This window comes from Phyllostomus discolor, chromosome 5, assembly GCF_004126475.2.
Source record: "Phyllostomus discolor isolate MPI-MPIP mPhyDis1 chromosome 5, mPhyDis1.pri.v3, whole genome shotgun sequence".
Classification (NCBI taxonomy): domain Eukaryota; kingdom Metazoa; phylum Chordata; class Mammalia; order Chiroptera; family Phyllostomidae; genus Phyllostomus; species Phyllostomus discolor.
This window is the reverse complement of record NC_040907.2, coordinates 160,226,100-160,253,929: the sequence shown is the minus strand read 5'-3', so window position 1 is coordinate 160,253,929 and position 27,830 is coordinate 160,226,100. Positions and strand designations below refer to the sequence as shown.

The following is a 27,830-nucleotide window of genomic DNA, read 5'->3' as shown; positions in this document are numbered from 1 at the left end:
GAGTCTAGCGAGGTCTCGCGAGGGTTTTTAACGTCTCGCGAAACTTCACCCGCCTCCGTCTTCCTCCTGCCAGTGCCCGGCTTTCCTCCCCTCCCCCCCACTGCCGGCCGAGTTCTTCCCAGACTGTCGCCTTGTTGTCGTCGAGGAGACTGCTCCTGCTGCTGCTGCCGCCGCCACTGTCGCCGCTGTCACCCCCGGGCTCATTTGCCCCGACCTCTTCCCGCCGCCCCGTCCCCAACCCCAAGCAAGGTAACGAACTCGGTGTAGGAGAGAGTAAGGCCTCGCCGGGCGCGGCCTCTTCCCAGTCGTAGGAGGCCCGAGGCGGAGTTGCCCGCCGCGCTGGAAAGGTCCGGACCCCGGCAGGAGTATCGGGAGCCCCGGCTTTCTCTCCCAGCCCCGGTTGGAGCCTCCGGGCCGTGGCGGAGAACCTGGCTAACCCGGGGAGGCCGTCGGGTGGGGTTGGGACGCGGGAGGCCTCTGAAGGACAACCTCGACAGTTTCGGGCGGAGCCTCTTTGGGGCTGTGGGGTCCCGGGCCCGCGGGCGTCCGATCGCTTCCGTGCGTTCGGTTTCCGTGGGAGGTGATGTTTGGCTTTGGAGATCTGAAATAATCAGCCAAGTTGTGGCGGGTTTGGGGGTCTTGCGTGGATAGGGGAGCAGCCCGGCTTCCTCTCGCCGCCTTGGAGCCCTTCCAGATTCCGGGCTGTCGTTGGACGGGAACTGGAAGACAGGGAAGGGTCCTCTGAAACCCTGTGCGTTTGTTGCTCCTCGAGGAAGGATTCGCTGACATCTTATGCTCAGGAGGAGGAGGATCCGGATTTGGTGAAAGGCACGTTCCTTAGGATACCTAAATGGGAGCGGACTTGGGCTGTTTCTTTTATTGAAGGAAATACGTCTGCTCGGAGAAGAGCGCCTAAACACACTCACTAATTGAATAGTGCGTGTAGGGAGTTATTTGTGTAGTTAATCTAAAAGCCACTTATATTTGGCTTTGGAAGTATTCTTTAGTGCTTATATATATTTTTGGAGTCTCAACTCTTGCAACAGATGAGTGCTTTAGTGCTTTTTCGGGGTTGTCGTGAATGACAACCCTGTTAATTGAGCCTAACACAGTGCCTTCCTTATTACAGGAGTTTTAAGAAAATGAGAAATTCTCTTTCCCCCCTCATCACTAAGTGTTTTCTTTTCTCTTTCCGTATAGAATGTATCTGACATGTCTGTAATATTCAGAATCCATTCCCTTGAAGTTTGTGGTTTGGCTCAGAGAGACAGCTTTTCTCTGAACTAACCAGTAGAGGTGATGGTGCTACACTAAGTTGCAGAGAATTGTGAGTTGGGAGCAAAATTGGTAAGGTTAATTCAGGCAGACAGGGAACTATTTTCTTTATGGTGCTTTTGCTTTGTTTTGTTCGGTTTTCATGACCTTACCCTTTTTTCTCTTCAGATGTCAGAGGATCTAGCAAAACAGCTGGCAAGCTACAAAGCTCAACTCCAGCAAGTTGAAGCTGCATTGTCTGGAAATGGAGAAAATGAAGATTTACTAAAATTAAAGAAAGATTTACAAGTAAGTATGAGGAGACACTAATAGTTACATTATTCAAAAAGAGTAGTTCTGTGTTTTTCAAATGATTTATATTGCTTATCCTCTGGATATCCAAAGCATCCCTTGGAAGGTGGTATTTACCCCTCCTTTTGTGTATATTCCCACAGGAATATATGGCTTGTAGAAGTAGGGTTGCTTCCTCAATTTGCATACATCAAAATGAGTGGCGCATTGTCCTTTGTTACGTAAGTTTGTATTCTTACGATTTTTAAAAATAAGTTTATTTTAGAAGTCTGCCAAACCTATTAGAGAAGAGATACATATAGCTTTACGGTGGGGAGTGCTTTTACATATAATGACCTGGCAGAGGATTTAGTTCAAAGAGTAACTAAAATTGAAGGAGGAAAATAAAACCTGATTAAGATTCTTTTTAATGCCACAAGATTCTTTGAAAACGGGAGTGTGTGTCAAAGCTAGTGGGTAACACCTTGTATTGAAAACACATTATAAAAGATACTTTTCTGTGTAAACATTATATAATATTTGAACTTAAGTATAGGTTTTACTGTATAGTTGTTGACACTTGTTGAAGTTAAATTGAATCTATGTGAAAGGGATCTTAACTTGTTTTTTTTGTCACAGAGGAATTCAGGAGGTGTGACACCTACTTTTAAAAACCCATCCTGGTTGGGGGGCGGGGGCGGTTCAAGACAAATCAAACCATAATAGTAAATATCTGTTATTTTGCAGAATACTAAGTTGATTAATAAAAACATCACACAATAAGATTTGTAAATATATATGACTTTTCATCTTAACAAATTTGAGAACTTAAAATTTTGAACATGATGTTTTGGAAGGTTTTTAAAGGTGTTTTGATTAGATGATCTTCCTTTACTGAGTCAATACAGAACTTTGATCATCTATGTCTTAAGTAATCCTTTTTCTCTCTTTTATCATCTTTTGCCCATTAAAATTATTAATATTTTAGGGATAATAGAACTTCAAACAAATGAAAATTATTTGGCATGGGGGTCCAGATTCAGGATTCTGGAAGAGCTTATCTGGGCATGATTAAGATGTTGAACATTTTCAGGTTCAAATTCTATATTTAGGATAAAGTTACATGACGTTACAATGGTACCTTTTTTTTTTTAAGATTTTATTATTTTTAGAGAGGTGAGGGAGGGAGATAGAGAAAAACATCAATGTGTGGTTGCTGGGAGTCATGACCTGCAACCCAGGCATGTACCCTGACTGGGAATCGAACCTGCAACACTGGTACGTTATTTTTAAAAACACAGAAAACAGGACCCCTTTTCAATATATGGAAGTCAGGCCAGTGGATTTCAGGGTGGTAGTCAGTAAGGTAGAGATATTTGGGGAAAACTTGTCCCCACTCCTAGGCTAACTTTCTTGTCTCAAGGAGAGATCTGGGCATGCCTGTGTTATCTTTTACCATTTTAAAAGCAGGGGGGTTTTTTTTGTTTGTTTTTTCTTTGAAGAAAATGAAAGATTGTGTACATTGGGAGAAAGGGTCTGTGTGGCACTGGTCAAGGCAAAGTTGCAAGTGAAAGTTGAAACAGCATCATGATTATGAGGTCTTTTTAATGTGGCTAAAATAGATTGTCAGAGCCTGGGCAGCATTGCCATATAGTGACATGATCTGTGGTGGGAGTACTGTAGAGAGAGAGACCGATGGGGTAGGCCTTGTAGTAAGCACATAAATGGCTTACTTAGGACTGAGTTAATAATGCCCTGGGGGTCATTTATCTATAAAACATTCTCTTTGTATAACCATTTAGAACAGCACTGTACAATAGAACTTCCTGTAATGATGGAAATGTTCTGTATCTGCTGTACAGTGCTGTAGCCACTAGCACATGTGGCTATTGCATATTTGAACTATGGCTAAGGTAACTACAAACCTGAATTTTTAATTTTATTTAATTTAATAGCCACATATGGCTACCTTATTAGATGGCACAGGTTTAGAAGCTTAAGTTCTAACATTTCAAGTACTAATAATACAGGATGTTTTCCTGACCAAACTTGATCACATTTTCTTTTCCTCATAACCTATCATGAAAAAAATTTTCATTTTGGTTACTAGATTTAGGTCTGTTTTGAACTAAAAACTACAAAGATGAAAGGCAACATTTAAGATTAGATAAAATGCTGAACAGTGTTTGGATATCTGCTTCTATCTAGTAATTGTTGTCTCCAGTTACAGCTTCTATTTAAAATGGGTATTAAATATTTTGTTTTTTTCTTCTCTCCTTCCTAGGCTGTACCTCAGGTCATTGATATTTAATTCTGGCTTTTATACTTGCTAAAAAGTCTGTTCAGACTCATTGAGTTTGTGGCCTCTTTTGTTTTTTTGTGTTCCTCTTATGAAATATACTTATTCTGGTTATGAATGGGTTTGGCCTTTCATTTATGACAAATACTCTTTCTGCACTTTTTTCAGTGACTTACATTTTGCCAGTAAGGCTTCCATTTTTCTTTCATATACTGTTTTTCCTATAGAATAAATGTACTCAGCAGGCAACAAATTGATCTAGATCTACTGAAGTTCTCCTTGCCTTTCTTTTTTTACTTAAAAGAATGGGTATAGTAAAATCCAGGCTACCTAGCTGACAAGCTCCCCAGGCAGTCTATGATAATCACAAAAATAATCAATTTATTAAGCTGTTTTGCTGAATAAAACTGGTTCTAAAGGAGGCAGGGGTCAAGTCACTTGTCTCATATATTACAGTGGCTCTCTGCATCCCCGAAACGCCTTCCTTCAGTAAGCAGAGTGCTTGAGTGCATCCCTTTTGACCTGCTGATATGTAGATCACAACATCTGATGCTTCCTGGAATTGCCGATTACTGTAACTGCTGCCCATCTGTCAATGAAGGAGCAGTTTCAGAACTCAGACTTGGGGGAGGAAAAGTAATTAATGGTATGTACCTTTAAGAACCCCCTCATACATAAAAATAGTTTCTCTGATACTTTGGTCCATATGCACATGTGAAGGAAAAAAACTCAGAAGAGTCTTCATAGTTTGTTGGGAGGGATGTGTAAAATATGGCAAAGGACAACCAGGAATAAATGTTGTGGAGTTTTTAAAAAGTGATTTCAGTCCAGGGCTCTGAAAATGTTTTATAACATGTATAACATTTCAGGAGATTGTATGGGTTCTTGAGTCAGGCTTACATTAGATTACATTCCTGGCCCTAACATTGGTTAATTAAAAACAAGACCAGATGATTTACTTTCCTTTGTATAGTACCTGATATATTTATTTGGAAGTTCTTTGCTTTATTTGCAAAGGAACATCAAATTAAAAGTTATTTGAATGGCTACTTGGCACCTAATAAAACTTCATTAAAAATACTAAATTTTTAATTCAAATCTGAGTCTTATATTTTTTTGTTTTTTCCACAAAATTTTTTAATTAACAAAACTGACTTTTTTCCACGGGTTTAACATCCCTCCCTTTCTAGGCTCAAATATTAGTTTTTCAGAAATAGCCAGGAAGATTTACACTCTTGGGCAAGAGGTAATTAATGTTCTTGGCTACTGAACCGGAACTACTATTTATAAAACTTCAACGGGAGCTAGAAAAAACTCAGTACAGAGTTCATTTTTCTCCCTAAACATACCAAGTGATGTTTTAGGTATTTTATATGCAGTAGTGGGAAATATGTATGTAGGTTCTTAAATAAGATGATGCATAATATGAGTTTTCATTACCATAAAAATATAGCAGATAGGTAGCAGATCTATCATTTGTACTATTTACGGTTTTTTTTTAACTAGCCCTGCCAAATACCTTTGAATGAAGCCAATAAATGTAAGCCTGGATTACTAAAAATATTTGCCACACAGAAAGATATCGCTTGCCTGTGTGTGTGAGCATTTATTTTTCCTTTTAAATGAACCTGTGTTAATGTGCTTGTTAACATTAAGGTATTGGGATACTTTAAATATAACTTGGTAACTAGCTTACCCAGATGAGGTAAACTTTGTAGTAAATGAATAGGAAGACTAATGGCTTTTTATATATGCCTATAGTATTTTAGTAGAAATGTGTATAAGCAGGAACATTTTTTATTAATAAGGCTGCTTCAAATGTTTTGGGGGCTATGGGGCATGTTGGCCAGGCAGTTGATAGTAGTGTAATGTTCTATAAAACAGTAGTTTCATGAAATATATGTGACAATGATATGAGATTAAAGTGATCTTATTTGTAGCTTAGTCCTGCATAATTGACTTGCTCATCTTTACAGAGACCCGTTTAGCCAAAATTGACACTTAGAAAAAAAGTGCACGGTATAAGCTCAAGTTTATCCTACTTCTATTAGTATTTGAGGTTAACTAAGTTGAAAGGTGGCTGTCTGGGTTTAAATCCCAGGTCCACCTCTGTATAAAATAACTATCTCAGTTTCTACATGGGGATAATCACAGTACCTACATTATTATATTGTTACAAACTGCAATTAAATGTGTAGAATGCTTAATAAGTGCTATATGGTGAGAGAGCTGTCACCAAAAAATGAAAGAACTTGCTTGTTGAAAATAGGTGACAATGTGAATTATAAAAATGGTGTTACGGTTTTTGTTTTTCCTTTTTAGGAAGTTATAGAATTAACCAAAGATCTTCTGTCAACTCAACCTTCAGAAACTCTTACAAGTTCAGACTGTTTTGCTTCTGCTCAGCCTACTCATTCATGGAAAGTAGGGGACAAGTGTATGGCAATCTGGAGTGAAGATGGACAGTAAGTGTAGAAAAAAACTAACTATAACATGAAATAATAAAATACAATGGTAAGATGTTTTTATTCAGTTTAAACTACCCTATTTTAATCTTTCTATATAGCCAATATGGTTAATAGAGCCAATTTGATTCTTGGGTGGTTACAATTAATACAGTTTTATTTTTAGCTTTGCATTACATTTTGGGGCAGAAGAATGGCTAGGATTCTAGAGAAAAGAAAAACTAAAAGCAGAGGAAAATGAATGGATATTTTAAAAAATAATCTAAATTCTTTTTTCCTCAACTTGAAAATTGAGTGAATGGTTGGCTGTCTTAGATGTCTATGAAGTACATGCACTGAAATTACTCCTATAAGGAATATCTTTGTGAAAGAGATTGAGTAAAGCACATGTAGTAGACATGCAGGAGACTTCCCTGGCAGCATTGACTAGGACTTCCTTTTAGGATAGCAGATGGCTGACTCCAGGTACTCTTCTGCATTAACTTTGTCTAAGGACTATTTGATTATAGAACTTCCATTTTAGACACATGTAATTGTTGAATCACTGCAGTATAAGTCTTGTAGGCTGAGTATTAAACCTTTACTCACCTGCTTACAGCCATGATATCTTTACAGGTGTTATGAAGCGGAGATCGAGGAGATAGATGAAGAAAACGGCACCGCTGCAATCACCTTTGCTGGCTATGGCAATGCTGAAGTGACTCCACTGCTGAACCTCAAGCCTGTAGAAGAAGGAAGGAAGGCAAAGGAGGACAGTGGCAGCAAACCCATGTCAAAGTAAGTAACTTTTTAGCATTTCAAGTGTAATCTTTCCCAATTAGGTATTTGAGGTGGCAGCAGAATCTATGCAGGTTAATTTAGGTAAGATTATAATACTATTTACCATTATTTTGAAAATTAGCAATATAACATCATTCATTCTCTATATTTGTATGCTTAGGTAAGGTATGGACATTGGGGTTCCCATTTAGGCATTTAATAAATATTTCTTAAGCAGATACTGTGTATACTATCAGTAGTCCAGATGCTGGGGTTCCACCACAGTGAAGACCAACGTGGGCTTTGTCCTGAGTTTCTTTCTTTATTTTTATTTCATTTTATTTTTTAAGATTGTATTTATTGTTAGAGGGGAAGGGAGGGAGAAAGAGAAGGAGAGAAACATCAGTGTGTGGTTGTCTCTCACATGGCCCCCACTGAGGACCCGGCCTGCAACCCAGCTATGTGCCCTGACTGGGAATTGAACCAGTGACCATTTGGTTCACAGCCTGCACTCAATACATTAAGCTGTACCAGCCAGGGCCTGACTGAGTTGATAAGTCTAGATAACAAAATGCCTAAAGAAGAACTTCAATAGTAAAGTATAGAAGTTATGAAGGAAACACAATGGTTACTTTAAGGAAACAAAACAAACAAGGTCCCTAAACTGCACCTAGTCAGAACAAATATTTTTGAGAAAATGACATCTACACTTGAGAGATCTGAAAAGGAGTTAGAAGCTAAAGAACTAAAAGATACGACTTTGAGCTAGCTGCTTATCTTGTTTCCTTATCTGTACAATAGAGACAATAGTATCTACATGATTTGCTTGTGAAGATTAAATAGCATTAGTAAAGCATGCAGCATTGTTCTTGACAAGTAGTAAGATCTCAATAATGTTTACTTTTAAAAAGGAAAATAAGGTGGGAACACAGAGGTAACAGAAATTCCTATGGTGAAAACTTGGGGCTTGAGGATGGGTGGTTTGACAAGAGAAGTGGTTAGAGAGGTGGCGGCCAAATGATGAAAAGCTTGCAAGCCACTGATGCGCTTTGGGTAGAGGAGATGTGATGTGATCAGATTGGAGCTTCCCATTCATTGATCACTGGCAGCAGAGAGATGGCTGTTACTGCTGTAACCCCCAGGTGTAGATGGTGGCCTGAACCCAGGGAGTAGTCCAGTGAAGGTGGCAAAGTGTACAGTTTGACAGGTATTCAGGAGGCAGAATTAACAATATTTTGGTTAAATTCTGCATATATGCCACAATTGGCTGTCTTTTGGATTTGTCAAAAGATTTCAAAATTTAAGTCGCTACATAAATATATTTGAATTTATGAGAATTGTTGCCTATTAGAATAACGTTTGATTAAGCACCCCAGTAAGAAAATCAGATTGTAGAAGAATATAACATCTCCATGTTAATTTTTTGATATCTTTAAAAAGTCACATTTAGTTTCATAGTGATGAATATATGATTCAAAGGAATCGAGGTCTTACTGCCTTTTTAAAAAAAGATTGTATTTTTAGAGAGAGGGGAAGGGAAGGAGAAAGAAAGGGAGAGAAGCATCACTGTGTTGCTTCTTGCACACCCCCTGCTGGGGGCCTGGCCAGCAACCCAAGTATGTGCCCTGGCTGAGAATCAAACTGGTGACCCTTTGTTTTGCAGGCCAGCACTCAGTCCACTGAGCCACACCAGCCAGGGCTTATTGCCTATTTTTACAGACCTCTTTCTTCATCCTTTTTTGTTGAGAAGTCAGTTGACTGAGCAGACTTATTGTGAGAGCTTTAGGATCTGATCTTATTTACTGCTTTTGGGAAACCCCAGTTTTTAAGAATTGTTAGCTGTGATTTCCTTTTGTGCTGCTGTGCTCTTCCAATCTAAGTGAAATTAGTGTTACATTCATCTAATCTTTGTACACTTTTTCCAGATGCAGCATTATTATACTTGCTAATTGTCCATTTAGAAATTGGTAGAAGGTTTAGACATCTGTTGACACTCATTTGTAAAACACAACTGACCAAAGCTGTGTAGCCATCAAATAAAAAGTCATAGTTGAAATATCTGTAGTGGGTAATAGATTATAGTTACTGTACTTCAGAGTTTCCAAGGATGCTGTGTATTTCAAAAAACATTTGTTAGCACTGGGTGATTGGCACTGATGTTAGTGCTTTTTTTCATGGGGAGAAGAGGATGTAAGTTTATTAGTTTTCTCTTTTTGTTTTTGTTTTTACTTCTAAATATACCCAAGGAAGTCATCTTTTAAATCTTAAGAGTTAACGTTTAGTTGTTATTTCCACATAGAAAAGAAATGATTGCCCAGCAGCGTGAATATAAAAAGAAGAAAGCTTTGAAAAAAGCACAGAGAATAAAAGAACTTGAGCAGGAGAGAGAGGACCAGAAAGTGAAATGGCAGCAGTTTAACAACAGAGCCTATTCTAAGAACAAAAAAGGCCAGGTCAGTAAATCCTTTCATCATACTTGATAAATTTGAAAAGTGCAACTGTCATTAAGATAGCTTTAAAATGAAAAAGGAAGTACATAGATTTTTAAAAATACCATAACTGGATCTTAAATTCAGAATCCTCTTCAATCTTCAGTTTAGCTCATTGAAAAAAATCTTCATTAGCCACTGTCTGCAGTAGAAACACTATGAATGAGTTTATATCAAGAATTAACAAAAGATCTAGTTTTTTTTTAATCTGTAAACTAAAATTTGAAAAATTATTTGCTGTCTTACCACTTAGAAGGGAGTGTGTTGAACCATACCTGCTCTGTTAACATGCCTTATGCTGGACATCACTGGTAGATGTTATTTAAAAGAGCACTCAGGTTCCCTTGATACACTTTTTCTTCTAACTGTATTTTGCAATTTTTATTGTTTCCAAAACTAATCAAGAATGCGTTCTATTTTGTTTCCCTAGGTAAAGCGGAGTATTTTTGCTTCACCTGAGAGTGTAACTGGCAAAGTTGGAGTAGGAACTTGTGGAATTGCTGATAAACCTATGACACAGTATCAAGATACCTCTAAATATAATGTCAGGCATTTGATGCCTCAATAATCAGAAAAACTGTTGGATTTCATCTCTGCAGGGCTTTACATTTACCTTTTTATCCTTATATTTTTCTAAAGGTAAATTATTTGTTAGATGAGTAAGGAAGATACCTTGTCATTGTTTGACTTCAATAGAATGAAACTTGAAGAAATTGCATATTTGATAACTGCTATTCATTTAACTTTCTTCATTACTACTACCACCACCACAGTTTCCTCCAAGTTCGTTGGGTAGAGCAACTCTTCTAGACAGATGCTGCTTAAATAAAGCACTTAAATGAATTGTTGATCTTCCTAATATCGCCCCCACTTACCTGATGGCATATGCTTTTTGTAAAGTCCTAACCTGAAACTTTCAGAACCTTTGAACTTGCCACATATTCTAGCAATTCAGTGGAACATCAAGGCAAAACACCAAACTTCTACAGAGATCTTTTTTTTTTCCTTAAACTTGGCTGTTGGCCAGTTAAACCTAAAAATAGATTAATTTGTAAATGGTAAAGTCTGTTTTGAGGCTTTTCCTTCTATAACTTGTTTCCCAAGCCATCTCTAAAATTGATCCAGCTCTTTTACTCTTTTTTATTGAGTTTTAGTTTTACGTAAGAAACCACATTTAGGACCAGCTGCCTTTTCTAATGTCTCTCCCCACCCCCTTTCTCCCACTTCCCCCCACCCTCTCTTTCTTCTTTTTTCCTGTGTTGGTTTTTCACTTAACGGTAGTGGTACCATTTTTTCGGATGTGAAATGTTTATATGAGAAAACAAAAAGCTGATGTATAGCCCTGTATACAGTGTAGATACTATTTTTGTAAAAAAAAAAAAACAAAAAACCATAAACCAAGCCTAAATTAATGAACAGGAGTACTGAATGTTTCGTCATTAAAAATTTACTGTATTTCTTGTGCATTAATCTGACCATAATTTCCCCTGTACATTATGTTCATGTTAGCTGAATTTGGAATTTTTGTTAACTAGATCAAGTTGTCGGCGTTTGCTGGTGTGAGTGAACATCACAGTTATCTCGAGTTGAGTTTAAGCCAAATACATGCGTAGAAAAGGATCTTCTATTAATGGAAGGTGGTGATTTTTAGGATGTGTTAATTTCAGTTTTTGTATGTTTAACTTTTATTAAATAAAATGCTTTAAAATCCTCCAGGGTGTGTCCTCAGAAAGGTAAAGGCTTAGCTGCCAGCATTGATAATGATTAAGCCTCAGTGTACTTGCATACGTCATTTCCACAGAAGAGAATGAGTATGATAAAGATTTCAATAAACCTTTTTGTACTCCTCTTCCACTAGACATAAGGAATTGGATTCTGAAGGTTAAACCAGTTTTATTTCAAGGACTTGAGCTTTGTATAGAGTTGGCAAATTTTTGGTAAAAGGGAAAGAATTTTTTATTTCATGAATTTTAATTTTTTGGTAAATTGAAACTTTCAGGGGGATAGTGGTGAGAGGTAGAATTTTTCATCGTGCTCCTTCACCCCCCGACCCAGGAGATTACTTTTACTTCCTTTAACTTATGGCCACAGGGATAGAATAAAAGGTGAAGTATGTTTTAAATACAAGGTACAAATTACAGTGAAAAAACGGGCCACTTAGCCTGAAAAACTTATTAAATATACTAATGTTCTTGTTACTAGTTGTGTTATGCTAATAATAATATCCTTGAAGGATTGCAATGGAACCCTTTTAATTAAAAAGTACAGGACAGACATTTGGTATAATTGAATGACCACCCAAAATGGGTTTTGGTGAGATCACTTAGTATGCTTGTCATTCATCTGGTGCTTGTGTGTTGAGACTTGTACCTTGTTTGACCCTATGGACCTTTTCTGCATATTAATTTTTTTGGAGGGTTTTGCAGTAGGACAAGAAGGAGTAAAGGTGATCATATTCTATGACATTTAAAAAAATAAGCATATACACATTGAGATCAGGAGCCTTTGTATCAAAGACATAAGTGTCAGGATGATAGTGTCTCTGGAATAAAAAGTTAGGATGCCTGGGATGATAGAGTACCTGTTGTGTTAAAGTTGAGAAGATGCTTAATGAGAAGCATCTCATACCAATAGTATCTTACAAATGAAGGTGGTTAAACTCTCAATGTTCTGAAACCAGGTACAACACTTGGTCTTACGAAGTTTAGAGTTCTGGTAAGACAGGAGACTAGATAAGCTTGGTGACTGACAGATCCAATGGTTAGTCACTTAGGACCCCCAAGTAGCTATGATTGCATGCATCTTTTCAAAACTTGACATTTGATTTTGTTATTGAAGAGTTCAAGGAAAGAACAGTCCTACCATCCCCAAATAAACAATTTAAAATTGTATTAATCACAGATAACATGCTTTTAAAATTAACATGTAGAAAGGTCATATTAGCAAGGATTTGAGCCATACTGCTGTGTTTGAATCCTGGCTCCCTTATTACCTGTGTGCCTAACTCCTCTCCTCGCTGCTTCAGTTTTCTCAGCTGTAAAGTGAATAATTCATTCCTGTTTCATTGTTGTAAGGATGAGTGAGTTAATATGTGTAAGTGCTTAGTAGAGTCCCTGGCATATGGTAAGCACTATAAAAGTGTTGACTATTACTGTGCAGAGTGGTAATGGTGAATTTGTGATCTTTTTTCCTTAATTTGAACAGTGATTCATATTAAAATGAGTAATACCCATTGTTTACAATTTGTGGCCCCTAATTATAAACATTACTGAAATGTCAAATTACCAAACTTGTAAGTAGTATAGCCTAGTAAAGTTTAAAAATTTTATATGAGAATATCTTACGGCACAATTCTTAATGGGAAGGGAGTACAGGTTATTACTTGTTTAAGAAATAGGGATTCCTAGATACTACCCCAGACCTGTCTAAGCTAAGGTATAGCTCTCACTCCACAGGTGATTCTGATGTGCATTCCTGGCTGAGATCCACGTTTTGGGGTAGACAAGTGTGGGCAAAAGTAGGTTTACTGTGCCATTATGGCATTCTGAGTTAATAAAGCTATTGTAATAATCATAATTTGTATGTCTTTTTCCATACACACTAAACTTACTTTTGCCCACCCCATATAAAAGCAGTTTAATTTTTGAAATGAAGGAAAAATTTCCTTAAGTGGCAGTTTTCTTAGCCCCAATTATGAAGACTAGGCATTAAATTAAAATGAAATGCATCCGTTTATTGTAACTCATTTAAAAAAAAACCTTGTTTTTCACACAAGGGTGTCCATGTTTCCATCACAATGCAGTTTTAACTTGAGTGTGTTCGCCTTTAATAAAGCAAAGGAAAACGATCAGGTAACAAAGGGAAACCATAGTTTTTTGTAAATTGTGTCTATAGATTGTAATTACAAAAAGTGACAAATAATCATTTGCAAATTCAGCAAAAAAATATTTTTAAAGCTTTGACTCTGCTTTAATTTGGATATTAAATGAAAGTTAATTAAAACTAAAGTTTTACAGTTAAACCTTGAGTTCGATAAATACCTGATCAATTTGTGTTAAATATACTGTGAAGCAACCAATTACTATAAATGGTAATTTACAAAGTAAATGTGAACATTCTTTAGGATTTTTGAGTTGCAAGCTAAACTGAATTTTTACAGTGGAGAAGAGCATAGCAGGCAAAATAACAGGTAATACAATAGTTGAAATGAATTGAATGGAAACCCAAGTAATTGAATCTCCTTATACTATATTTAAAAAGCATATCTGTGTATACATATGTTCTTAGGTTCAGAAACCAATATTGACATGCTAAGAATTTGTTTTGGCCTGGCTGAAAATAAATAGTAAAAGAAAACGTAAGATGGAAAGTGTTAGGTTTCTGTGAAGTTCTTCAATATGCCTTTTCTGCCTTTCAGCTTATATATACAGAGGTGGTTCTTTAGTGGCCTTTCAGTGGAGTAAAGCAGCTCTGAGAGTAACACTGGGCTTGTGGTAGTTGACAGCTCAACTAGCTAAAAATACCTAATTACAGATACTTATCTTTCAGTTCCCAGGATATAAACACTGATCATTTACTTCCACCAAACACCTTACCAGTTCATTTTTATGAAACCAGAGCAGACTTAAGTTACTGGATATATTAAAATTATAATTTGTAACCTCAATCTTTTTTAAGAGCATGGCTGAAGCCATGGTTATACTTATGAGAAAAGGTTTGCCTTTTGTTTGAAGGGCTCTTTTTCAGCTTGAGGCCAAAAGTCAATTGCTGGCTCATGATTTCCCTCTCTCAGTGAAACTGATGTGCTTTTTGTTTCTTCCCCCCATTTCAAGCCCTGTACTTATTTTAGCAAGATGCAGTATATTTCTGACCAGAGAAATAGAATTTAGGCTTGGAGGAAACGCTGGACTCAAAAAAGTCCTTGGAAAACTAAGTGTTGAAGCCTGAGAGCTGCAGCTAGGCTAGTCTTTAATAGATGGTAATTGTCCAATTGTTCATTACTCAAAAGTATGCAGGAAGCAGGAGTAAGTATCCCTTTGGTTCCTTTTGCCCAGTTTTGCCCTGCTAAAGTACTGTCAGGTTTAGTTGGCCTAGCTTTCAAAGTGTGATGAAGCTGGTAACTTAGAAGAAACCAATGACTTAAATTTGTAGTGTTTATATACACTTCATAGACATTTTATTTTCACAGTGCTATTCTGTGCCTTGGTTTGAAATCTAAAATAAATGTCCCAGCTATTGGGTTGGCCAAAAAGTTTTAGTTTTTCATTACAATGGCTATGTAAGTGCTTAGTTGTCTTTAACTTGGAAACAATTTTGTTAGAATGTATTGTGATAAGCTGTCATATCAGTGTTTAAAAAAAACATCAAAATTGGTGAATGTCTGTGCAGCCATTTTAATATTTAAGATGGAAGAAAATACACAACTTTTTGGCATCCTATGCTTATTTCAAGAAAGGTAAAAACGCAACTGAAATGGAAAAAAAGATTTGTGCGATGTATGGGGAACGTGCTGTGACCGATGGAACATGTCAAAAGTGGTTTGCAAAGTTTTTTGGTACTATTGACTTTTTGGCCAAATAATTCTTTGCTGTGGGGCTGTCTCAGGCATTAGAAGATGTTCAGAGCACCAATGGCCTCTACACAACTAGAAGCCAATAGCGGGAGATAACTAACACACAATACCCAAATCAATAAAGTTACTGGTGAAAATGAAAAAAAATGTCTTTTATTTTACAGAAAGTAAAAGGACTTTTTGGCCAACCCAATATTGCCCTATCAATACAGACTTTAAGCATTCTTCCATAGCTCAGAGACTGAGGAAATGAAGAAAACTGCAAAATTCTAGGAAATTAGCTGGTTATTTTAAAAGAGCTTCATTTAAAGCCATTTCCCTTGATAATGTATGATTCTATATCAAGGTAAAACAGAACCAAGAAAGTTGTCAGCCAGTACATGTATTTTGAATTATACTGGTTGATTAAAATAATCAGATGTATTCCACAAGAAAACTGGTTTCCTGTTAGATCTGGTACATGAGCCAGGAAGATTTCTCCCCTTGGCAAGGTGATGAACACTAAATATTAAACTGGGGCGTTCAATTATTATGCAATGGTTACTATTAGTGAATGACATGCTCAAGCTCAGGTTAGTCCCCCCTCCCCTCTTTCAGGAAGACCAGGTAATCACTAACACCGATGATACATCAATCTTATAAAGGCTTTATTTAAAAAATTCTATACGACATCAAACTTGACTTCTTACAAAGTATAATCTGCCATGGAGTTTTATGAAAACGAACCATTTTATTTAATAGAAAGTCGTCTTCTGCAAGACCTACAGTCAGAATAACTAAAATTCATGATCAAGGATGGGGAGATCAGAAGACTGCATTCATCAGAGAAAGAGCAGTACATACCTCTTAATATCATTTTGGTGCTACAAACTCCTAGATTGAAGAGGGGGCAGTAATTCACATGTATCAATTTTAATCCTTACAACCTTTTGAGATAGAGGTAGTATTTATCACAACTTTTCAGGAAGAAACAGTCTCCATGAAGAAATTAACTTGCCCAGGGTCCTTAAGCAAATACTAGAACTGGGAATTAAAAGTGACCAAAACCCTTGTTCTTACCATCTTATGCTGTTTTTGGTAGAGAGTACGGAAATTTTTAGGTGGAAGGTAAAAGAAAAAGGCAGCTAGTTGCTCCAAGTAGAAGAAAAACTCAGCAGAAAACATCTCCTAAGGGGCTAAACAATTTTCTCATTAGAAATGACCCAGGAAGCTGTGTGGAGCTTTGCCTCAATAATCATCACTAAAAATGCCTTCATAATCCTAAAAGCTATCACTGTCACTGGGAGAGTTACAGCTTTTCTAATCAGAAACTAACAATGACATTATCTGACTCTTTGGTAATACGCACTGGGATAGGATTTACCTGTACCTCAGGTAAACCTGTACCTGAGGTACAGGTACCTGTACCTGTACCTGTACCTGAGGTACCACCTGTACCTCAGGTGTTTTACATACAGGGTACCTTAGGTCAGGCCAGTTGGGACTAAAAGGAACTCCAAACTTGTTTTAAATGTGAATATGTGCTACACCAAAGGGATCCCTTAAAAGTATTTGGAGAACAGACAAGAATGACAAATGGTTTGTGTCCTACCTGAAGCAGTTCAAGATTCCCACATAGAGTAAACCATGTGCAGTTATGTTAGGAAGAGTTATCAAGAAAGCACCTGTTTCAGTTGTAGAACTGACAAAGATTCAAATTGCCACTAATTCTGTACTGAAGTAGTATCAACACAGACATGTAGGTGACAGTTGCCTCTCGAAGTGTGGATGCTTGTTTATATTTTTTTCCTTCACAGAGAAGGGTGGTACAAAAAGCACTCAGGTATTCTTCGTTCACAATTTTTATTTCTTGCAATTAACTTGTATCTTCAAAGTCGATTTGTCTTTTAAAAAATTAATACTTCTTACTCATACAATCCACCGCCCCTCCCCCAAGTAAAACCAACCCAGGGAAGGAGTAATTTAGGGGGCAGTTGAAATAGGTACTCTAGGTGTGTGACAAAGGCTTCTCAGCCCACCATCCAATACATATACAACAAAATGGCAGCACCTCAAGTTCACCTGAAAGAAGTCCCAGTTCCAGCCCGAGGCAAGTGTTGCAAGTGAATGGCGTGGGAATAACAAAATGGAAGCTTAGCCACTGGCTTCTGTTTACTTTCCATGGTAGTTAGCAGAGTCTTCAAACTGTCTTATACTTGGGAAAGTCAAAGTAAGCAACTACAATATAGAGAGCAATATTTTGACCCAGCCAAGAGCAATTTTAAATGAAACCAGAAATAATTTAGCTGGGCCACAGAAATGAATTTATGTTTTCCCTTAAGTCTCCAGCACCTGAAGTAGCAAGTTCTAATAATGGGCTTCTAAAGGCATGCAGTTTTTCACACATCTACTTCAAAGAATTTCTTCCACTCAAACATAGCACAATCAAGGATAAAATTTCTGGAGGCACAGGAAGAGCACAAGAACAAGTAAGTATATGCTGAGGCATTGTGTATGATCAAGATGGTACACTTCATATATCGAAGCAGTGAACGTTGTTAAAGTGCTACTTACAAAGGATAGTCTGACATTACACACACAACTCAACTGCACTGCTAAATAAGGTTGTCTTTATTTTCTTTTTCCTTGCCCAGCCCTATCTAGACAAAATAAAACTACAGGACTGAAATTAACAACCCATTAAAATCAGCAATAAGTTATGAAAATCATAAAGCTTTTTTTTTAAGTAATTAAGGGTAGTTAAATTATTTAAAGTATACAAAGTTCAAAGAGCCAGGGGTAAGGTCTCCAAGAAGGCTTCCTGGGGTAAGGGAGAGAGGAGAGGGCAAGGGGAAAACTTGGGAATTTGAAAGACAAAGGGAATACATGACATCAAAGTGCAGGCTAGAAATTTTGCTTAAAATAACATTTATGAAAATATTAATAAGAGCAACCATAGCACCTGCACAGTGGGACTGTGAGGAAGGAGAGAGACTGCCTGTAGAAAAACAGGAGCAAATCTTTACATTAAAATGAGACAAGTGCGGAACTTAACTATGTTAACTATGATAGTGTGTCTACTATAGATATGAAATGGTTAAAAGCTGGTAAAAGATAATGATTATAAAAGAAAACAAAAACAGCATTGACCTTTTTTCTACCTAGCCCAAACCTCATTCATTTTGTGCACTATAAAGAGTGAGGTGTGAGGTGTTTTATCATTATCAAATGCTGCATCAAAATAGATGATTTTCCCCCCACATTTTTCCACTACAAAAGACATCTATGTTTTTTATGGACAAGCTTTAAAAAGATGTCATTTTGGTTTTCAACACATACAAACAGTTATCAAAATCTGAAATAAAAATGCTGCTGTGGCTCAGACCTTGGCCTGCTAATCTGCGTGCACAACTCTTCTGGCCCACGCAGACAAAGAGGCACGTGGAACTTTCCCTTCTGGCCCCTCGATCCGAATGCACAGGCCCTGTGTGGTAGAGACTGCCATGCATGGACTGCCCCCATGCTGCCCAAGGGCCTAAAGGGTGGCTAACTGTGGAGCTGGCGGTTGGGTTGCTGCCCTAGTGCTAACAAGGCAGGATAAGGTTAGCTTGCTTAGCATGGAATCCAACAGAAAGCTGAGCTGCATGATGATCCCTTTCAAAAGGCTTCATGGGAGTCTCTCCTTTTGCAGAGCATGAAATGAGCTTTTATTTATTTTTTTAATTAAAGAATTGATCATCCACAGGCTTCATGATAAGCTGGCCCAGGCTGAGTATTAATAGCTCTTGAGCTATGCAAGATTAATGCCTGATTATCTTGTCTTGTCATCACTAGAGATTTGATTTTGTTTTTAGGACCATACAACTCAGGAAGGGTTCATAATCCCATCCTTAAATATGTCTACACAATATACTAGGAGCAAACTAGAAAAGAAAAAAAGGATGGAATTTCCAATTTCAAATCAACCAAATCAAATCAAGAAAATTTCACACAAGTTTTCTGCTGCCATTAGAAACTGTGATTTTCAAAAATAAATATTATGAATATTTGTTCTGCTGGGGAGGCTCTACCCCGCTTTTTGCTAAGTATTTGCTTAAAAAGAGGTCGTCTAACCTTTTTGTTCAAGTATGATTTTGTTTAGTTTTAAAGAGGAGACTGCATCATGAACCCAATTTAAGAGATTGTTTGGATTGAATTGGCCCAGTGAATGTTTTGCCCTGCACTGTTACATCATGCTGGGTTCTAGGAAGTGAACGAAAGTTTGACACTGGCACTGGAGTAACCCTCGTCACTCCCAATACTCTGCAGGCTGCTGTGGTCATCAATGTCACTGATGCTGGTGGTACTGATATTGTCCACTTCTCCATGGGAGAACTCTGTGCTTTCAACATCCACTTCAATCTCCTCTGCCAAAGGGGAAAAAGAAAGAACGTTAGTAATCTAGCATATAGGCACTTAAAAAAACTAACAGAGGAAAAGTGATTACTTTTTATAGTATAAAATAATTGTTGAACAAACTTACTATCAGTGATGTCTAGAGAACAGAAGAAACCAAAGGTGAAGAGACACAGGGATAATTTTGCAAAAGGGGATGTCTGGTGTACAGTGGTGGTCTCAATTTAGGCAGCAAGTTTACTAAAGCCTTTGACGCCAGTCTGTCTGGACCTCCCACCAAAAAGCACTTGGCCTATTTGGGAATTAGTACTTAATATTAAAAGATCCCAACCCCAAGTGGTTTAACAACATCTGTTTTGCATTACACTAGAAACTAATTCTTAGTGCTGTTTATTAATCAGAATTGCCTTTAAGGGGAAAAAAGCATAAACTTAATATAGGCAAACTAGAAAATTTATCCATCCAGGCCTTCAGTGGTATCATTCTACAGACAGCTCCCTCAGACTTCTAGGATTCATTAAAATGATCTTTGACTATTCAATAACCAAAATAAGCCAGTCCCTATAAAGTGGACTCAATGGGTTTGTCTTTGATTTAATTTTCTCACAATCAAATATAGCTTGAAATGATGGCCTGATGCTTAAGTCTCTGGACTGTAGTTGAGTTCTATAGTAAAGATTATAGTAAAGGCATTTATTTCAGTGGTGGTATTTAACTTTACTTCAACAATCAAACATAATGAAAAAAGCCCTAAATACATATGACCCAGCTATCAATAGATATCTTGTTAAATAGTACACACACAATCACCAATAATAAATAAAAATCAATACACAATTAAAAAATAAAAGGTAGCTGGAAAACTGTTTTCTCCCATAACAGCCAGAATGAATTCAAGGTTCTTCAATTCTCTTAAAACAAACCCAATGCCTAATGTTTCAGACAGTTGGCACTGACTTTAAGGGTTCACACTGATCACAACTGCTTTAGGAAAAGTGAATTCTTGCTGAGCCCAAGAAGGCAGAGTAGGTTAGTTCAAAGAGCATAATTTTCAAAAGGGCTTGTTGTTTCAAAAAGTTTTAGAAATCTGTTTTTAAAATGCAGGCAGCTGTCCAAACAAGCTGTACAAATAATCCTATGAATTCATAACTATTTGTTTCATACCCATAATGCTTCACAGGCTATTTAGTGTTTCCCAGTATCAGAGAACACTTATCCAAACTATAATTGAGAAATAAAATGAAGACAGCCTATCTAATAGAGCATGCTGAACTCAATCAAAACAAACTAAAATGAGAGACTGCTCTAGCCAAATGGATTAGAGATGTTACTGAGAGTTACTGGGAAAGAAGGCTGCCAGATAAGAACAAGAACAGTACTAGATAAGGTACTACCATACTGGGAATACTAAAAACAAAACCAAAAAAAACAACCATAGTGATGAAGATACACCCTCTCTAAAATTTGGAGGTGGGTAGGTACGAGGAGGAGATAAAAGCAGGAAGAGCAGTTAATCCTTGAAGACCTGACAGGATACAGAGCTAGTAAGCAGTAGAGAAAAGACTAGGATCAAAGATAACCCCCTAATTCAGGAGTATTTCTGCTATACCTCACTGTCATAAATGTAGCATGTCCTAGAGGTTCTTGCTGTTGCCTCCTGTCAAGTTCTATTCTTCAAAACTGAGTGCCACATAAAAATAAACTTTCATATAAGCAAAACAACAAAACTAATAAACCCAAGAACTCCCAGTGTGTGTCAAAAGGGATCAAAAACCAATTTGAAAGGCTCCTACAGAATATAGGACATTTGAGTATTAAAAAGAAAGACTACAATGGATTTGAATACGTTCAGTACATGAAAACAAGAGTTCATAAGATAATCACAAAGAAACTGCAAAACAAAAAAGCCCTATTACCTCTGGAGGTTGCCAAGGTACCAACTTATTCAGAAAACTGATAAAGCAAAAACAAGCATTTATCCCATCTTCCCTGTAGTGACTGTATTTCAGAGTAATCAAAAACTTGAGGAAATGCTCTTCTTTACAGAAGAAAAGGTTAAATGTAAGAATAATGGAATTAGGCCCTTGCTGGCGTAGCTCAGTGGATTGAGCGCAGGCTGCGAACCAAAGTATTGCAGGTTCGATTCCCAGCCAGGGTTGCAGGTCATGGCCCCCAGCAACCGCACATTCATGTTTCTCTCTTTCTCCCTCCCTTCCCTCTCTAAAAATAAATAAATAAATCTTAAAAAAAAAAGAATAATGGAATTAGAAAATCACTATTTTGTAATACCTAATGAAATAATGAGCAGGGCGATAATCACCAATGATTGCTAAAACTATTAAGTGAAAGGTTGATACATTTTCATAAAAGTACCCAGATGACAACACCTGAACCTACAACCAGTGTTTTCACTGGAGTAGGACAATTAGACATACTATTGATACACCAGGAAGTGCATATAGCACCACCTATGAAGTATTCTTGCCTCAAAAAACCCCCAAAAAACAAAACAAAAAACGCCCTGAATTTAATCAAGCACCTAGATCTACCAACCAATTTACAGGAAATATGAGATACTGTTAAATGATACCATGAAGATTGAATCATCCAAATCTAAAATGTGAGAAATTCTTTAAGAAAAATGACTAAGTTCTTCAGTTTCTACAATAAATAAATGGTACCGAAAAAAAAGTGGGGAGGGAAAATTTTATAGATTAAAAAGTACTTAAAAGGCACAAATTCAATGTGGTCTTTGGTTTAAACATACCATTGATAAAATGTCATTTTTGAGAAAATCTGTCATGACATTAGATAAGATCATCTGATTTTATTAATTTTGTGGGATATGATAATAATCTGATTACATTTTTTTAAAGTCCTATTTATTTAAGATGCATACTGAAGTATTTAGGGAAAACATATGATAATGTTATCTGGGATTTTATTTAAAACATTCCGAAAACAATCATGAGGGTGAAGGTGGTGGAAAACAGATGAAATAAAAATGAAAGAATTGTTGACAGCTGTCTAAACTGAATGATGGGTACACGAGAGTTCATTATTCTATTCCACTTTTGTGGATGTATGAAAATTTCCATAATAAAGTCAAAATAAATTGTGCAAATTTTTTTTTTGTTTTAGAACTCTCAAGAATCTCATGAGCCTGATTTTCCCAAATGTAAAATTTAAAATCACCAGAGCACCTCTGGGATCTTTTATTGTGGTTTGAGGCCTGATGCAGAAGCTACAGATGAATAGATTAGTAAAATTCAAGCAATTTCTTTTTGGTTGGCTTTTATTCTCAAATTCTGTCAAAGATAAGTGTTCTAGGACAGATGGAAAGGGAAATGAAGGGTACGGCATTTTAAAATATAGGTAAAAAAAATTAATATCACCAGTATTAAGACATATCAACATCATGTATCTTCCTGACACAATAAATTGAGACAGGCACAATATCACTTCCATGATATTTCTTCCCCCAAATATATAACCTCATTCTAAAAATAAGAAAACATCAGCGCTGGCTGGTGTGGCTCAGTGGACTGAACCAAGGCCTGCAAACCAAAAAGTCACTAATTCAGTTGCCAGTGAGAGCACATGCCTGGGTTGTGGGCCAGGCATTCAGTTAGGGGTGCGTGAAAGGCAACCAACTGATGTATCTCTTGCACACTGATGTTTCTCTCCCTCTCTTTCTCCCTCCCTTACCCTCTCTCTAAAAGTAAAGAAATAAAATATTAAAAAAAAGAAAAAAGAAAACATCAGAGAAACCCAAACTGAGCAACACTATATAAAATAATGAGCCAATGTTCTTCAAAAATATCATGGTCATGAAAGAACTGTCTAATGCAACATGAAATCCTGCCTTGGATCCTGTATCAGACCACTGATATTAATAGAAAAACTGATAAAATTTGAGTAAGATCTATAGATTAATAGTATTGCATGAATGTTAATTTCCCGGTTTTGATAATTGCACTATGGTTATATAAGATGTTAACATTAGGGAAACCTAGGTGAAGGTTATATGAGAACTCAAATTTCCTGCAGAAATCTTACAACTTTTTTCTCCAAGTGTAAAACTCTTTCAAAGTAGAAAATTAAATATATATATATATATAAAATCAATAAAAAAGTTCTATAGTTCATATGGGCATTATTAGACAATGTTGTGATTGCATAAAACCTAGAATGTTACAGTGTTGGCCAAAGAGAAAAAGCAAATATAGTGCCTCCAAACCTACCCTCCCTAAACCCAGACACAGGGATTCTTAGTATTTCATTAGGTCAGAAGCACACTGCCTACCTCGCTCTGAATCAGAGCGATCTGAAGAAATAGTTGATCCGATGCTGTCCATTCGTATTCGTTCCATCTCCTGAGGACCCTGGAGCTGTTCCAGTCGCCGCTTCAAAAATCTCTGTTCTCTTTCCAAGTTCTCTAGCTGGTGCTGGCTCTTCCTTTCAGCTTCTTCAAGTTTCTAAAATGAGATTTAGGCTTGTGTATAGTCCAGTACAAACAGTAAAACTGATTTTTACCTAACATCTCAAAAGATTTCTTTGGCAAACATGAATGAACATACAAGTATGAGGAGGGACCCCAAAAAACCTGGAATTTATTTATAAAAAATTGTGTATTTATTCTTACATGTTTAAACTTTAGTCACTTTCAAAGTACTCTCCATTTGATGCAATACAGTTTTTGAACTCAATGATTTTGATGCCTTTTAGTGTTTCTACTGTGTTTTGTTTCACCTCTTCCACATCAGCAAAATGTTTCCCTATGAGGCCTTTTTTCATCCAGGGAAACAAAAAAAAAAGTTGCTGGGGGCCAGATCGGGTAGATAGAGAGAGTGGGGCATGAGGGTCATGCCTTTTGGGGTCAAAAACTGCTAAACAATCAGCATGGTGTGGGCAGGTACACTCCCATCACCCATCATGAAACGGGCAAATTAATTGCAAGAGTCTCCCCCCAAAAATTCACTGATGTAGAACACAGCCTCTCACAACAATGCCAGCTGGTACACTGATACAGATGGGTTACTAGAACACTCACCGAGTGGGGGTAGCCTGTCAGTACAAAGGGTCTGCCCTCCAAAAGATAACTTGTTTTGGGGGGGTACCCCCCCACATATATATGTGTATGTGCATATAAAAACATAAATACATATTTTAAACATCAAAAATAGCTTTTCTTCACTTTCTTTGTGTATAATGAATGCCACATTACTAGAACAGTGAGGAATCCCCGAAGTCTGTAAAGTTATCTCCACGAAAGAGAACTTGCTCTGCAGTGTAGTGTGATGGAAAAACACTAAGGGACCCAGCCAGATGAAGTCATCTCCACCAGAGGGCACAACTGCCTTGTCTCTGGGTATCATCAGAGTAATCGTTATTTTTCTAGTCTTCCCAGCTCTTTCAAATGACCATGCTGTCAAAACAACTCAGTCTGATCAGGCTATGTTGCTCCCTCCCATCAGATTAGCTGACAAGTTTTTGGGTTTCTCTCGAGTTAGTTTTTAAGGAGGGCCCTGGTGAGCTAGTTGAGGTATATGAATAGGAATCATTGCGTCTAATGAAACCAAGACTGAAAGAATCATAGGCAAACATGAAAGTTAAAATTCTCACCTTGATGTGTGCTTTGGCTTTGTTGAGCAAACCAAGTGTTGTGTGCCTGGTGCAGTCTGGTCCTAGTGGAATCAACACTTTTAAGCGTTCTAAACACAGGCGCAGATGAGCTCGTCTAAGACAAAAAAAAAAAGTCAAATCAGTCTGGATAGTCCACTAGAAACATCCTAAAACCTATTTTAAGACAAATAACAACTTGTACATTATTTAGTCTATTACCATGTGACATCCCTACTTCTTCCTTATCTGCAAGTGCAGGCATGCCCACTGATTTTCAGCCTGCCATCTCTGTGCGCCCTACAGCTACTGATCACTTCAGAGTATTATCCCCAGTGGTAACCTCTGTCAGAGATGATTTAATTTGAACCCACCCCATAAACTATCTCAAATGGAAGTAGGAAAGCATACTAGGGCACTTGTATTTGATTCTGAGTGCCTAAAACTGCAGGCTAGAATAGAGGTTTTCAGCTAGGGTACCCCAAGTAGAGTTACTGAACTCAAGACTTCCATTTCCTCCCTTCCATCTTTTACACACACACACACACACACACACACACGGCCATCCTACAGTGTTACATGTTATTATGTATCAGGTGGAACCATATAAAATTTATGATATTCAACCATTTCTCATTTATAAAAATGACAACTTCATGAGAACCAACATAATAAAAACAGCAAAAATCTGGGACCAGCTAGGAAAATAGGATTAGGCAAAATACATGGGTCTGTGATCAATTCTAGCCACTGAAACCACAATCTATAAAACAGCCCCTTGCTTCCTAATATCTAAGTGTACCAGTTCATTGGTTTTTAATTTTTATTTGTCTCTCTCCCTCTCCACTCTCTTACATATGGGAAAAAGCCAGGTGAAAAATTCTTTACTGAAAGTCATTGCATTCTTTAATCTACCTATCCTGTGGGCAAGTTAGGGGAAATTTCTCCTGGAAATGCTAGCAGGCAGCCTTATGGATTTACCTTCCCTGTACCCTAAAGGAACTATGATCACCATGATGAGAGTTCTGGGCACATAATTCCACCGTAAAACATTATTAGTCCACATCTTTGTACCTGTGTTTCATAAGGTATAACATAATTGAGAACAATATATCTGAAAACAATGTTCACAAATGTGTTCCTAGTTTACCCCTACTTCTTAAAGAGCTATAACTGAACATTTAACAACTGTCTCAAATGTACCAGAAACAAACACATCTTCCACTTTTTCCTCAAAGGGGGTCAAAATAGTTTCATTAGCTTACTCACCAAACTATGCTTTCTCTGGCTTAATACACATAAAATAATGTGAAGTGAAATTCTCAAATGCTAGCATTCTGAAAGAGGGGTACATAAGCAAGGATGATTAAAGGTAGTAAAATCAGAGATTTGGCTAATGAATCATTAAGATTCTTCTAGTACCCACTAGCCTAGCTATAAAGGTCTGTTAGTATTTCCACTCCAAATCTACTGAGTTCAATAATTCAACTCTAATAATTAGCTCCAGGCTGAAACCTGACATACCTGATATGGGTAAAAGAGTTTTTTATTTTCCCTAAATCAACAGATTCCCCTTACTGTGACTTAATAATTAAAAAGTTGCTTTCCTCCCCTGCTGTGCTACCTCAAATCACAGACCCTTTAACAAAATACTCATTTTTAACTGGAAAACCTTTTAGGTGAGGTCTCTCACGTGATCACAGAGTGCGTGCTCTTGCTGAGCAGACTGAAAACAAAAGAAAACCCACAGTAAAAAATGCCCTTAAACTCTTCATTAGGATTATTATAGCACATACCTAACAACTGCACTGATGACATGACTGGAGGTTGGAGAGAGTTACTGCTGCCTTGGGAGCCTTGCTAATAATTAGAGGCCCCCAAGGGGCTCTGACTTAAGTCATCTAAAAAGGTTAACAAAGCAACTAACTGGCAAAGTTAACAAGTATGTTGGCACAATAACAACTTGCCAATTTTGTTTAAATTGCTCTAAACAAAAAATTCAGTGTATATATAGGAAATACTTTTTAGTTTAAGAAACTTCACAACGATATCTTTACATCATGGAAAAAACTGGGTGGGTCAATTTTCTATTTTGTGAGACATAAGTTAAAGTCATTAAAATCTGGGCAGAAATCGACTAACAATATTAAAATGTCTACATTCTCTCTCTTTCTCTCTTTTAATCATGCAGTTGTATACTTATTAGATGACTTTTGTATACTCAGCAATGTACCAGATGCTTGCTTGAGTGGGAGACGTAAAAAAAAAAAGAAAAATGAAAAAGTAAACTTTAAGACTGGATAATCTAGACTGGAGAACAGAATATACTGTTTTGTTTCATTTGGTTCATAATGAAATGAGTCATACAGATAGCAAGGGCAACAGAATCTGAATAAAAAAGAAGAGACTGTAATTGGAGGAGGTAGACCTAAAAGGCTGAAACTTGACTTTGGACTTTGGGGATATTGAATTTGTCTATGAAAAAGCAAGGCTCTTCAAGGTAATTAAAAGAAGAGTAAAGAATTCAAGTTCATATTTGGGACCAAGTGTAAACCTAAAATTAAAAATACCTTAGTTTTTTTCATTCAAGGGAAAGCAACTGACTCGAAATTCTATAAAAAATATACAAGCCAAGTTTGGCAGTCTGGTGATCTGCAGCAGCACAGTCAAACCAGGAGATACACAGGCCAAGGGTGTGAGGCGTA

The 27,830-nt window shown here is 37.1% G+C and overlaps 2 protein-coding genes across 5 annotated transcripts in view; one reads left to right on the top strand and one right to left on the bottom strand.

Moving 5' to 3' along the window:
- Positions 1-66: 66 nt before the first annotated feature.
- On the top strand, positions 67-12,024 carry SMNDC1 (survival motor neuron domain containing 1). 2 transcript variants are annotated; one of them, XM_028512503.2, is made up of 6 exons: positions 67-249; positions 1,444-1,563; positions 6,167-6,309; positions 6,925-7,086; positions 9,368-9,521; positions 9,988-11,525. In XM_028512503.2, exons 2-6 carry the CDS (start codon positions 1,444-1,446, stop codon positions 10,123-10,125), a joined length of 717 nt encoding a protein of 238 aa, XP_028368304.1. In that variant the 5' UTR covers positions 67-249; the 3' UTR covers positions 10,126-11,525. The 2 variants fall into 2 exon arrangements, with proteins under 2 accessions (XP_028368304.1, XP_028368306.1); XM_028512505.2 differs by lacking the exons at positions 67-249; positions 1,444-1,563 and adding an exon at positions 4,301-4,490 and having other exon boundaries at positions 9,988-12,024.
- A 4,944-nt stretch (positions 12,025-16,968) lies between these two features.
- MXI1 (MAX interactor 1, dimerization protein) overlaps positions 16,969-27,830 on the bottom strand; it is a 74,674-nt gene continuing 63,812 nt past the window's right edge. For all 3 annotated transcript variants that reach the window (XM_028511429.2, XM_036027276.1, XM_028511430.2), the window contains exons 4-6: positions 25,129-25,243; positions 23,810-23,981; positions 16,969-19,514 (exon numbers count right to left, since the gene is read on the bottom strand). In XM_028511429.2, the coding sequence (XP_028367230.1) occupies positions 19,351-19,514; positions 23,810-23,981; positions 25,129-25,243 (451 nt within the window). In that variant the 3' untranslated portion in view covers positions 16,969-19,350. The remainder of the gene's footprint in view (positions 19,515-23,809; positions 23,982-25,128; positions 25,244-27,830) is intronic.

Coding starts and splice junctions, on each gene's coding strand:
- SMNDC1 (XM_028512503.2), top strand. CDS start 1,444: ATGTCAGAGGATCTAGCAAAACAGCTGGCAAGCTACAAAGCTCAACTC. Junction 1,564..6,166: donor AATTAAAGAAAGATTTACAA/GTAAGTATGAGG, acceptor TTTCCTTTTTAG/GAAGTTATAGAATTAACCAA. Junction 6,310..6,924: donor ATCTGGAGTGAAGATGGACA/GTAAGTGTAGAA, acceptor ATATCTTTACAG/GTGTTATGAAGCGGAGATCG.